At 36.9% G+C, this 12227-nt stretch overlaps 2 protein-coding genes across 2 annotated transcripts; both read right to left on the bottom strand.

Moving 5' to 3' along the window:
• Positions 1-58: 58 nt before the first annotated feature.
• On the bottom strand, positions 59-3090 carry LOC125477025 (methyltransferase-like protein 22). The gene is made up of 9 exons (XM_048583770.1): positions 2814-3090; positions 2621-2695; positions 2269-2342; positions 2064-2166; positions 1663-1713; positions 1252-1405; positions 898-1036; positions 508-613; positions 59-399 (listed from the first exon to the last, which is right to left on the bottom strand). Exons 1-9 carry the CDS (start codon positions 2959-2961, stop codon positions 242-244), a joined length of 1008 nt encoding a protein of 335 aa, XP_048439727.1. The 5' UTR covers positions 2962-3090; the 3' UTR covers positions 59-241.
• A 915-nt stretch (positions 3091-4005) lies between these two features.
• Positions 4006-7667, bottom strand: LOC103937771. The gene is given in 8 exon segments (XM_009347724.3): positions 4006-4826; positions 4829-5104; positions 5365-5505; positions 5616-5760; positions 5836-5939; positions 6844-6976; positions 7087-7144; positions 7222-7667. Coding segments are annotated over 7 exon segments (1419 nt in total). The 5' UTR covers positions 7128-7144; positions 7222-7667; the 3' UTR covers positions 4006-4247.
• Positions 7668-12227: the final 4560 nt, after the last annotated feature.

Raw genomic sequence — 12227 nt, 5'->3', positions numbered from 1 at the left:
TGGCGGCGATGGTTTTGACAACTTTCAGAAAGAAAAAAGAAATGAGGGCAAGAGGTGATGATAGAGTTCTTTGCAAATCTATGGACCAAATTTCAGAAGAATGTAATCCTTCTTGATTTTTCAATATATCGCTACTGCGTTCCCTAAACAATAATATTAGGGGTTGGCAGTTGGGGATTCGACTAAGTCACACAAGTATCAAACTCCCCATTTATCGAAAAGGTTTTACACGGTTTACACTTTACATCGGTTTTCTTTTGTTACACTTGATTTGCCAAAGCTCAACATCATTTCCTCGATCATACTCTTTCACATACTGAGGAACCTGTGTAATGTCTATGCATTTGCCCACAAAGCAAGGCACTGAACCACATTCGAGGCCTTCGCAATCTGCACCATCTATTGAAAATCCAAACTAACTATAAGCCAAAAGGATGAACAAATAAACGATAGAACACGCTCACGGATCATGATATCGGTGCATCTTGATACATGAACAATGCTTACCCCCCTCTAACTGCAAAAAGCTTCGGAAATGCAAGTAACCATTTGCCACAATGGCGAGATCGTCAAGACTGAAATTGTAACGCTTTTCCAACGCCAAGTATAACACCTGATATAGAAAGAAACCCCCGGTTATTGTTAAATGATGGACTTTAAAGAATATGAAACAGACGAGGAATTGTCAAAAATCAATATGGGAATGTAGTTATTATTCTGATTGACACCTATTCTTTTCATGATCAAGCTCACTCGATATAACGGTTGCTTCAAATCTTAAACTTTTGGTATATTAAAGGCAATTACTATTTAAAAAAATAAAAAAGGCAAGTACTCAAAACTCTGCCCAGCAGTTATGCTCGCTATTTTTTACAATTCTAACATGTTGGCTTGTACCTTTTTTGATCCCAGAGGCATTAATCTCTCTAAAGTGCTGAAAAATGCATCTGTCAGGTCATCGCTGTAGATTACATCTGCAGCTACAAGCACAGAAGCTTCCTGGGCAGCTTCAACTTCTGAAAAGGTCCAAGAATACCTAGGTAACATCATTAGAATTTGATTTGTGTTTCCCGATAAATGATGTTAGGATAGAACAAATAGTGTAAGTTGTTAAGCTACGTGAACGAGAGAATACCAGAAAAGCAAGTACATTAGCAGCGTACAAGACACTATCCGAAATCAATGTGTTTTAGTATCTTTCAAAATTCAACTAGTTGCAACAAACAATCAAAGTAGATACATAATTTTCACCTTTCACCCAGGGAGGATTCTTTTACGGCTATTCTTGGGGGCCATGGATTCATCCAATCAAGTTCACGTACATGAACAGAAGCTTGTTGACTAAACATTTCAGAATTAAGGTCGACATTCTTGGCACAGTTGTCAAGGACTTCATTCCCACGGTCTGACACAGAGGACAACCTTATATCACTATCAATTTGAATGGGATGACACAAATAAAGTATATCCGACCTAACTATTCATAGCAATCATCAAATCCTAGTAATATACACTGAACCGATCAAGCACCCGCTTTAAAAGAAATTGTTTCAGAGACTTGTACCAAAACTACAATGGGAAAAAAAAAAAAAAAAAAAATTAAACTTTCAAGGGACGAAAGGACATGGCAAACGAAATTCAGTATGTACAAGGTTCTTGTACCTGTTATAAACACTGTCTTCGCAACACGTGCAAGTAATACACCAACCAACCCTGATTAAAAAATCAATTCAAATTCCTGTCATCCAATAGATAGTGAAGTCTCAAATTAAAGTCACTGAAATCTTGAATGAGTAATGAATGACTCCACAAAATTGTATATGTTTTAGTGGTATATTGAGAAATAATCATGAACATAAATCTAAATTAAAGCGTTTTCCTCCGGCAAACTATGTTTTTAGCATGACTCCTACGATTCAGTTCAGCCATCCACAATTTGAAGTATCTAGAATCTCTAAGAACTCACGAATACAAGTTGACTTAATCTGAAATGAGTGTTTATGAGTCACTGACTGACAGATACAGTATAATAGTGAACATTAAGAAATATATTATTAATGTACCTGTACCAGCACCAAGTTCTAAACAGACAACTCCATCGAGTTCAGATGATGTAAACATCTTATGCAGCAAAAAATCAGATAACACAAGTTCTGCCCTCCACACCTGAGGGGGGAAATGAGATTCGATATGAACACTTAGCAAACAAACCAAGCTTAAAATGAAAGTTCAAAACCAACAGCAGCAACAACAACAAACAAAATTTACCTGCAAGCCGACACTCGGAATTGACGATGTGATATTATGCTGGATGCTCACACTGCAACTTGAAGTTGATAATTCTGCACATTTTTCATGTAAATTTTGTAAAGAAAACAAAACAAAACGAACTTGAAGAATGAAATGCGGCATTTTTCGATAGAATTACTGGTTTTGGTTAATGGGTAAATACAAAAAAAATCAACGACGCCATCAAATGCATGACACATTTTGGTTAATGGGTAAGTTAGCGCGCATCGCCGCTACATAACGGATATTGTATAGGCTATAGCAGTACCTCCAACATGACGCGATTTAAAACTTTGGTACTAACAAGCACAGGTGAAAACTGAAAACTTACTGCTGCGTCTTGGAAGAACAAGATCACCATCCTCATCCAAGCTAATCAATTGATTTGGGGAAGCATGTTCAAATCCTATGAGTAATTGACTGTGTTAGAGGCCTAGTTAAAGCTTGCATTTTTTTTCCATTGAATAAAAACCTAAATAAATAAAATGAAACAGAGGAGAGGCTATGGAGGTTACATTCAGTACCAGGTGGGATGGAGAAGGTGAAGTGGGAGATGTGGGGGCCACAGAAACCAGGTGGGCAGCCCAAGTGCACTTCACTCATCACCTGCTCTTCCTCCTCTGAATCTCTGCGCTTCATTTGCCCCGTCATCTCCATCGGACCTTCTTCCATCGACACCAATCTTGCCGAGAAACCAAACCCTAACCCTAATTGCGGTGTATCCCTGAAAAGATTTCGAATTTTAGGCGCTAAACGCCCCGTTTTTGGTTTACGAGAAAGAAAACTGAATTAGTGCTTAACCCATCTGGAAAATTCATAAGCAAACTAATCTCTACGAGGAGAAAAATAGACTCATAATTTTCTGTGTAAAAAAAGACCATTAATTTGTTTTAAATATTTTTCATTGTAAAAAATGTTGGAGAACGGAATCAAACACATAATCTCGAGTGTATGGTTGAATGCTTAAAAAAAATGTTACAACTTATAATTTTTTTCTTGAAAAATGACGGTTAGATCTTGAATATAGAGATTTAATTGATCTTTGCAATAATTACATCTTATATGAAATTCGTATTATTAAGGTGTAGCCTAACCTTATGTGATTTGTGCATGCTAGAATCTAATGGATTTTTTTTAAGTGATAGATTTTGGAGAATTTTAACGGACTCCAATTTTTTATGAACTTTGGCAGATTTATATAGATTTATATGAACTTGTTCCATGAATTTCTATCCTGGATTTTAATTTTTTGTTTTTTTTCAGTATATTGATATTTTTACACTAGAGGAAATGGTAGTTTGGTTAAATCATACAACGAGCAACCTAATTTGGTATCGAATTCCCCATCCACGAGATTCGAACGAAAGACCTCTCGCTTACAAATGACGAGGAATATCACCAGGTCGTACTACTAACTGGCCTCGATTTTAAAAATTTTAATACTCTTTCAAAATCTTAAATGGACCATACCCGAATTTTAAAGTATATTAAAATCGTTTCAAATTCTAATTTGACTGCATACAAGGGAAAGAAAGCATATAGCCGAAAAATCTCACACCCTTTAAGAATTACGTGGTACGATCGGATCGAATAAGCCCTTATGGAATAAATATTCAGCCACTTTCGAATCCTCGTGTACTGTCTTATTCAATGTTTGTTCAATTACTCTTTCACTCGCAAATGTAATATAAGCATGGGGTTCGGCAATAATGATATCTCCCAAACGTAAAAATATATGATCGGAATTTATATCTAAAGTATTGTTAGATTGTGAACCCAAAAGTTCAACCGTGCAACTTTGGGGATTTTTACATTGATATAGGACCAGTAAACTAATGATTAATGGATGTTTATCAACTCTAATAATATTTTCCTATTAGGATTTAGGAGGTAGGGGATACGACACCAACTCAATCTTTACATATAGACACACTTAAATTTCAAATGCTTTCTTTCTTCTATATTCCCCTAAGAGCGGCAATTCGAGCTGCCAGTTCATCGTACTCCGGTAGCTTTGGGTGCACATGCGCATCCGGTTCCAAGGACAATGCCCGGCCATGCTTTCTCGGTGCCTCAGTTGTACTTGTTGGCTCTGGTGGCAGAGATGATGCTCTGGCTGACGGTGCTTCTCGCTGACACCTTCTGCTTCTCTTCCATGTGGATTCACTGCCATCATCATCGTCTGCATCTCCCTTCTTCTGGCTTGATTCATAGGGTGACTGTTTCTTGCTGTAATGCAACAGAAGCCCGTCCATTATCCTCTCCTCTTCATCCCTTGGATCACTATCATCTCCATGTCTAGTTTTATCGTTCCTGTCAAGATTCTCGCGACCTGGTGGTGGTTTCAAGTTTCTCCTCCTTACTGATCTTGGTTTTGTGTTATCTTCGCTAACTGAAACGTCGCTAGGCTGATCTGTTTCCTTTTCAACGTGACTGCTTTCCTTTTTTCCAGGTCTTGGTTTGTAGTAAGGCGGTGGAATAAATTTGGAGTGGAAGGGCATCTTGTTGTTATCTGCTTCATCCGCGGATGTGCTTCCTACTGAGCTTGAAGAATACTTGGGGCAGATTGGGATGCGTCTGTTATGGTTTCATCTTCACTGCTGCTCTGCAGCTTGTATCTGTCATAAGAGTCACCCTTGCTTGCCTGAGGTTTCAAGTCGATTTCACTTCCTACTGATGTAGTAGAAGCCGTTGTGTGGCTTAATTTGTCCCCGGCATCCTGGTTTCTTCTCTTCGGGAAAGCATTGTCCTGCCCTTGATATGATTTGTGCATATCGTCATTGCTTTTAACTGGAGACCCATACCTGCGCTGACCCTGCAAAATAGGTCATACTGTTACTATCAACGAGAAGAGACAATACGAAGCATTACAATAACACAATGTGGGAAAAAATGGAGGGAAATGTTTGGCATCTAAGCAGATTTGGGATAATGATTTGAGACGACTTGTATTGTGACACACATAACTCAGCCTTCCTCGATCCCCAAAAGGTTCATAATATGTGCCACATCCTCAGATTTCCATATGATTCCTTCAAGCATAAGTAATTTATAACAATATATATATAGACTTACTTGGTCAGGTGCAGGCGGAGTATACAGTTTCTGTTCCAAGGCCTTTGAATCCCATTCAATTGAGAATTCCCGTGCTATGTCATGCATTAACTGGATCTTCATCTCCTTCGTTGGAGGCTTTGATTTCAACCGCTCCACAAACTGAGCACAAATGAAAATTGGGTCAGACGAGAGACAAACCTATAGAATAAGTATGCATCGTCTGATTATTCGATAACTAAGAACTTAAAGAGCAAGTTTTGAATTATCACCTCTTTATTCAGAAAGGGTTCGAGAGAATTTCCATATTTTTCACTAAACAGAGTTCGGAGGTCACGCAGTTCTGGCAAATCAGAAAATCGTGCTGCAGCGTACATCAAAGATGGAACAGCTTCCTTGCATTCCTCAGGGCACTCACTGTAGAACAAATGAAGGCTAAGGAGAAAAAGTCTAAAAAACTTAAGGACATATTATTCTGGAAGCGACATATACCTCTGACTTTGCATGAGAGACAGATGACTCGAGATGCATCCAAGAAAGTTTTCAGTTGATTCGTAACAGGCGGACATATTTTGCTCAACTAGAAGCCCCTCAGCCTGTTACCGATTATGAAGCGTTAAGAGCATTGAACAAGATATAATAATTGAGGCTATCTGAATGAACTACTGCCGCAAGCATATATGTAAATCAAGGACCATCTGCAACGATGCAATATGCGAGTAATCTTCATTCAATATAAATGCAAGGCAGTCAACAATCATCACATTGTGAGCAGGTTTTTGTTAGTGTGGTTGGGGATGAAGATTAACATCTCCAAGGCCTACTAAGATAAATTTTCGTGGACGTTTTTGCCAAAACGCCAGTGCAGAAGAAAATGTCATCCAAAATCAAGTATTTCATCTACGCCTAATGTAAAAAATGTTTGACATTTGCCCATGTAACTCGTTTTTGTCAACAGAATTGGTAACTTGGTAATTGGGTAAACTAGGTAAAGAAAACATAGAGCAAACCTACTTAGTTACCTAGTTAACTTGGTAATTAGGAAGAATCACAATTAATCATTTGGAAGCAAACTAATAGAGACAAAGCTAAACAAATCTTTCAAATGAATGATTTATGAGTAAAAAGAGGGCATGAAATGGATGACCAGCATGTGAGGAACAAGAAGCCATGGCGTAACGAAAAACCGGGCCACAACCAGTTGTTCTAGCTTGTGTATCAAGTTTCAGAAGCCGTGAGATAATCTCTGTGCAAGTGGGATTTGTGTGTTCAATGGAAGCAACAATAACATGCAGCCATCGCCGAAAATGATGCACCAAAAAGGCAAAGGAAAAAGTCATAAGGCAGGGCATGGAAACAAGCCTATTTCTCAGGCCACGGCAGACCATAAAATCAACCAAACTTGAGAAAACTATAAACAAGATTAACGTTAAATATGTTTAATTAATTAATCAAAAACAAAAACCAAGAACAAGATTAATTAAGCAGAAACATACATACCCTGCCATAAGCATTGATGCCAAGGCCACCGCTCAAAAGATCAGCCATATCGTTCTTCAAAAACTTCTGCACTGCGTTCCTCTTCTTCTTTATCGCCTCGAGGCGCATCTTCGTCATCTTTATATCCGATTTGCTGCATCAGAAAACACCCAAATTAGAAAGGAAAAAAAAAGTAACAATCAATGAACAGAAAAAATAAAGAAATAAAAAACTGAAAAGCGACTTGGGTTTTTTGCAACGAACCATTTGGTGACGAATCTCGGCTTTCGGAACCCCCTCAACATCTCGTTCCCTGAGGACTCTGCAAATTCACAATGACTGAGAATGTAACAACAACAAGGTAAAGAATGACTGAGGGATTAAAACATTTCGACTCACCGGTCCACGCCAAGGATCGGATTCAAGAAAACCCGGAAGGAAAGACCAATCTGGGGTTCAGAATGTTGGGCAAATTGGTCACAGCAATGCCTTGGAATTGGGATCACCACGAAGAACAGAGCTCGAAGATCAAGAATTCGGAGCTGTTATACACACACACACATATATATATATTTTTATATATATGTGTATGCATATATTTTTTTTTTCTGGGAAGAAGCTCGACAGATAGAGACGAAGGGTCAATGAAGAAGCTATATGTCCTAGGCAGATTAAGCTCTGGGAAATACTGAAAGGTCGTGGGTTTTTGCCACGTGGCCTGCCGCGAAAAATTAGCGCGCTGCATTTACGATTGTCGCTACCGAAAAACCGAAAATTATCTGGATTGCCTTCGTATCGACAACGAACCGAAGAGGGGTAATTTGGGAAGAAAAGTTTGTACAGGTTGCAGGCCTATTTGTTTAGGTCGCGGGAAACCAAACCGTCGAGAATATAGGCGGTTTTATTGTTGTGGATTTGGTCTCCGAAATTCTTCGGTTCAAAAGATTTTCATGGATTTTTGTAGTATTAATGGTTTTTAATTTAGCCACCGAAAAATCGCCAAAGTAATTAATTTTTCTGATCAAATGCCTACCATTATCAGATTATCATGTGAGTTTTCATAAATGCACTATCGCATTATTGTTTAAAATCATCAATAATTGGAATTGATTTTACAGTGACATTCAAATAATCAAAATCTTGTACAGAAGAAATTTTACGTTCAAATCTTATGAATTGAACAATATAAGTTTACTTCATTTAAGGGTTTGCTTTGAATTGAAATTTTGACGGCTCAAATTCTCAAATCCTAATAAAAATATTCATCAAAATAATGCATATAAATATTGTTATTTGTTGAAATTGTTTGTGGTTTTGAGTGAAGGGACCAGATATGTAGGAAGGGAGACAGATAAGGCATGAACAAGATTAGGTTAAATGTTCCTAAATTTATGAGATTGGAAGACAATGCAATAATAATGATAATAATAATGTCACTTGGTACAACGGTCTAGTTGTATTTCTCTCTACTTGTAAGTGAGAAGTGTTAGGTTTAATTATCACTAAAGGCAAATTTGAACTATATTATTATGGATAACTTAATGTGAGGCTTAGTCCACTTTCCCCACCCTTTAGAGGAATGCGCCCCCCCTAGTAAAAAAATGCACAGCACCCAGCCCATTTAATCCACTCAGTGAACAATGATAGACCCCAATGAACAATAATAGGTCAAATGCATCTCCACCCCTAAAAATAGCCTAATCAATTTTATTAAAATATTATTAATTTTTATTATAAAATAATAATTTGATTTTTAATTTCTAACATGATCCTTTCTTCTTCTGCTTCCCACTTTTCTCAAAAGGGTCTCTCCGGACTCCCTTCTTCTTTTTCTTCCCTGATTTTCCCACTGTGCGGTCAAGCGTCGTTTCACCACTTTTTCTTCCCTTCTTTTTTTTCTTCTCTTCAAACCACCAAAACAGCCAAGTTCAGCCCAACCCGAATTCAAAGACAAGGGAAAGATTGAAGCTTTCTAGGGGCGGAAAGAGATAACGATAGAGAGGGAGGGTTTTGGATATGGAAGCTCGAGTTGGGGTGGTGGTGGAAGGAAAGCAGAGAGCTTCGAATTCAGCTCAGGGAGGCATGGCGGTATCGCTTGGCGTGGGCTCAGCACATTCTAAGCAGGCCTAGATACCAGCTTGGGTTGGGTGCCAGCTTATCTGCTCGACTGGAGTGGATTGGCTAGGTACCGGGTCAATAATATGGCTGGGTGCCGGCCTAAAGATTCCCCGGTGAAACTGCTCTAAATGTATATAATATCGATTGTTCAAAATAATAATAACAAATGAAAGCAACCCAAAAATAGTTGTCCCTATCTTAACGGGCCTACATGGAGCCTTTCAAGTATATATCAGCTGGCTGGCACAAATAAAGGGAAATAAAGAACCATAGATTGCTTGAACCTCAAGACTCAAGTTTACTGGTTTTTCAGTCTTCTACTGCAGGACTTGTGTGAGAGAGTGAAATTTACCCTTAGTTGGATAACCAGACGTTAATTGCTATCACTGCAATAATGCAAAGCAGCCAAAGAAAAAAAATATTTGAACTGCATAACCGACTTACTAATCAATAAACGAATAATAGATTAAAAGAGTTACTAACACACGAATATGAAACTTTGATAGTGCATGTAATCTGTCATGTCGATTTACGTACCTTACTAACGAGCAAAAAACAGAACAATCGAATTCACAAGCTTTTAAATTCTAAAGACAATAATTGAAATTCATGTACAATATCTATTATAATAGACGAGAGAACTCTCAAAACTCTAGAACAATGGTCAAAATATGATGCTATAGGCTTTATATTTGTAGGGGCATGCATCAAACACTAATTTGACTAGAAAAATCCTCATCAACCAACGAAACCTAAGTGATTAAGTAATATATCGTAAAGGCATAAATTAAGTGTATTAGTCTGCGTCCGCTTTAAGCCAGCTGATTAACTGTAAGTATTCATCATGTATTATACATCCACATGTCACTACCAGCGTGTTGCGTGAAACGAGCAAAAGCGAGTGAACTGAACCAGGCCAGGTCTATTTGTCATCCGGTGGAAAAGTAGCTAAGCTTACTACGACCCAGCTGTGTGCAACATCAATTATGCTTTGCTGGCATGATTATATCATGCTTATTTTACAGTTCAGATACTCTTCGGATCTCTATGTTTAGAGTAGTGATATTTAGAAATCTGAACCGTTCAAGATAGAGATTTGGACCGTTCAAAGATTTTATTTTTTGTGAGGTTGGGCTAATAGAATGGGTTAATGAAGAGGGAATTGTTATTGGTACTCTAAAAATCTTATTATACACTCCTCATAACTGTATTTTACTTTCCTAATATAAAGTTTGGAGTGTAGAATAAAATTTTTGGAGTGTTAATAACAATTCCCAATGAAGACCGCATAATTTAAAATGAGATGTTTGAATTTCTAAATTTAACTACTCAAGACATAGAGATTCGAAGAGGATCTCAACTTCTTATATGGCATAGTGAATAACCATTTAGTACTTTATTTTCTCTAGAAATTGTTTTGGTGTCGTCCTAATAATTTTCGCTGATATTACGCATGAACCGATAGCATTACCATTACATGACATTTGGACCGTCAGTTTTGAAATTTTTTTCCTACCGCTCATGTTAATATTAAACTGTTAAATTTTGTATTTTTAAATTACATTGGAGGAATTCGACTTTGACGTATCCTAATCCTAATCCGTCTTCTCTCATCACTTGAACTAACCACACAAAAAGGCTTATTTGTTAGATTTCTTATTTTCTATGCTCTGAGTCTTAGCTCTTTATATTTTTAGACGAAATAATAGCGGTTTTATTATAATATTAAAAAATTGATACAAACATTAACAAGGATATTCTAAATAAAATCTAAGGGATCTCCAATTTAAAGAGATTTCAACAAAACATAAAACGCTAATTTGGCTAAACTAGTTGCCACTGTATTGGTGGATATGAGGGCGAGACATGCCTGAGAATAAAGAAAAGAAAAACATCCCAAGTTTTGAATTCATCCACACCCAACTCAGAAGATTGAGATGAGACTCCAAAACCAAGTGAACCCCATTCCAAGTGAAAAAGTCAAACATTTCGCGATTTGGCACTTGAAAAATTTTACGGACACAAACTGTAATATATGGAATATGAGGATATTCTTTGACAACGAGCAGTGCTGACTCCAAAGAAAAACTAACAAAAAACCAACTAGAGTCCATACCAACATAAATTTTGTACTCAACACCATTAGCAAAACCACTAGAAACAACGAAGTAGACCTAGTAGGAGCCACTAGAGTCTTAACTCTTGTTATTTGTACATTATGCAATTCAAATATTATATAGCTTAGGAGGATTATATAACATATTATAATATCAAGATATCAATATGGATGATTGATTAAGAATTAATTTGACTTACGTAAATAATTAACATTCATGCAAAATATTTGACAAGAAAACATGACTTTTTGCTTGCATTGGTTGGTCTTCGTCAAGAAAGTTGTTTAGAAAAGCAAAAGTGAACCTTTCCGGCCAAAAAAAAAAGTTAATAAAAAAGGAAGGCCAAGCCAGTAGTTCTTTTGAATGTTTAGTTCGAAAAAATTAATATTAGAGAGATTAAAATTTCTAAATTAAATGATGTGGTTGTTGATGATTAGATTATTATTTAAGCATTAATTAACATGCTTATTTCTTATTGGTGACAGATTATTTGATTTAAAATTTTAGTCACTCTAGCATTAGCCAAAAAACCAAAAAAGTGTGAGAACTTTGGTTTTGAATAATGGCAAGTTAGGGTTAAACCCTAAACATGTAGGCACACACGACTTCAGGGTTACAAAAAGCTTAAACGATGCACAATCATTTTGGTAGAACACATGATAGCTGGATCAGTTAACTTTACTCGTTTAACGAAAAAAGAAGGTTAACTTACCTTAAGTGCATGCTGATTCGAAGGAAAACCGAGAACTAACGTCTTTTCAGTTTGAAAGTTGAAATCTGTAAGTAGTTAACAAATAAGTTTTCAAATCAACGAAAACTAGAAGCAAAAAAACGAGAAATGGTTATCAAATGCAGTGTCAGAGTCAATACGGGATTATTGGTCGCTCATGATCTCAACAATTTTAAAATCTTGTGTTTATTGTATTTGATCTCTATAAACAGTTGGAACAAACTAAATTATAATTTCTTCCTCCTTCTACTATTTCTCTAATTTTCTTCTATCATACTAGTCTTTGTTTTCTCTCTTCTTGTGTGTGACTCTATTGTGCTTATCAAGTGCTTGATGAAATGCCTCAGTTGACAAGCGTAAATTACTCCACAGTTTCCTACAACCATCCTCAAAACGCCTCCACAGATCATAGTAATTGTTAACATATGTTGTTATAAGAT

The sequence above is a fragment of a genome, unplaced genomic scaffold (genome assembly GCF_019419815.1).
Source record: "Pyrus x bretschneideri cultivar Hongxiangsu unplaced genomic scaffold, Pyrus_bretschneideri_v1 Contig20, whole genome shotgun sequence".
NCBI lineage: Eukaryota > Viridiplantae > Streptophyta > Magnoliopsida > Rosales > Rosaceae > Pyrus > Pyrus x bretschneideri.
The sequence above is the reverse complement of the archived record's forward strand: the minus strand, read 5'-3'. Positions and strand labels throughout refer to the sequence as shown.

Coding starts and splice junctions, on each gene's coding strand:
- LOC125477025 (XM_048583770.1), bottom strand. CDS start 2,961: ATGGAAGAAGGTCCGATGGAGATGACGGGGCAAATGAAGCGCAGAGAT. Junction 1,037..1,251: donor GAATCCTCCCTGGGTGAAAG/GTGAAAATTATG, acceptor GATGTTACCTAG/GTATTCTTGGACCTTTTCAG. Junction 614..897: donor TGCCTCTGGGATCAAAAAAG/GTACAAGCCAAC, acceptor TTTCTATATCAG/GTGTTATACTTGGCGTTGGA.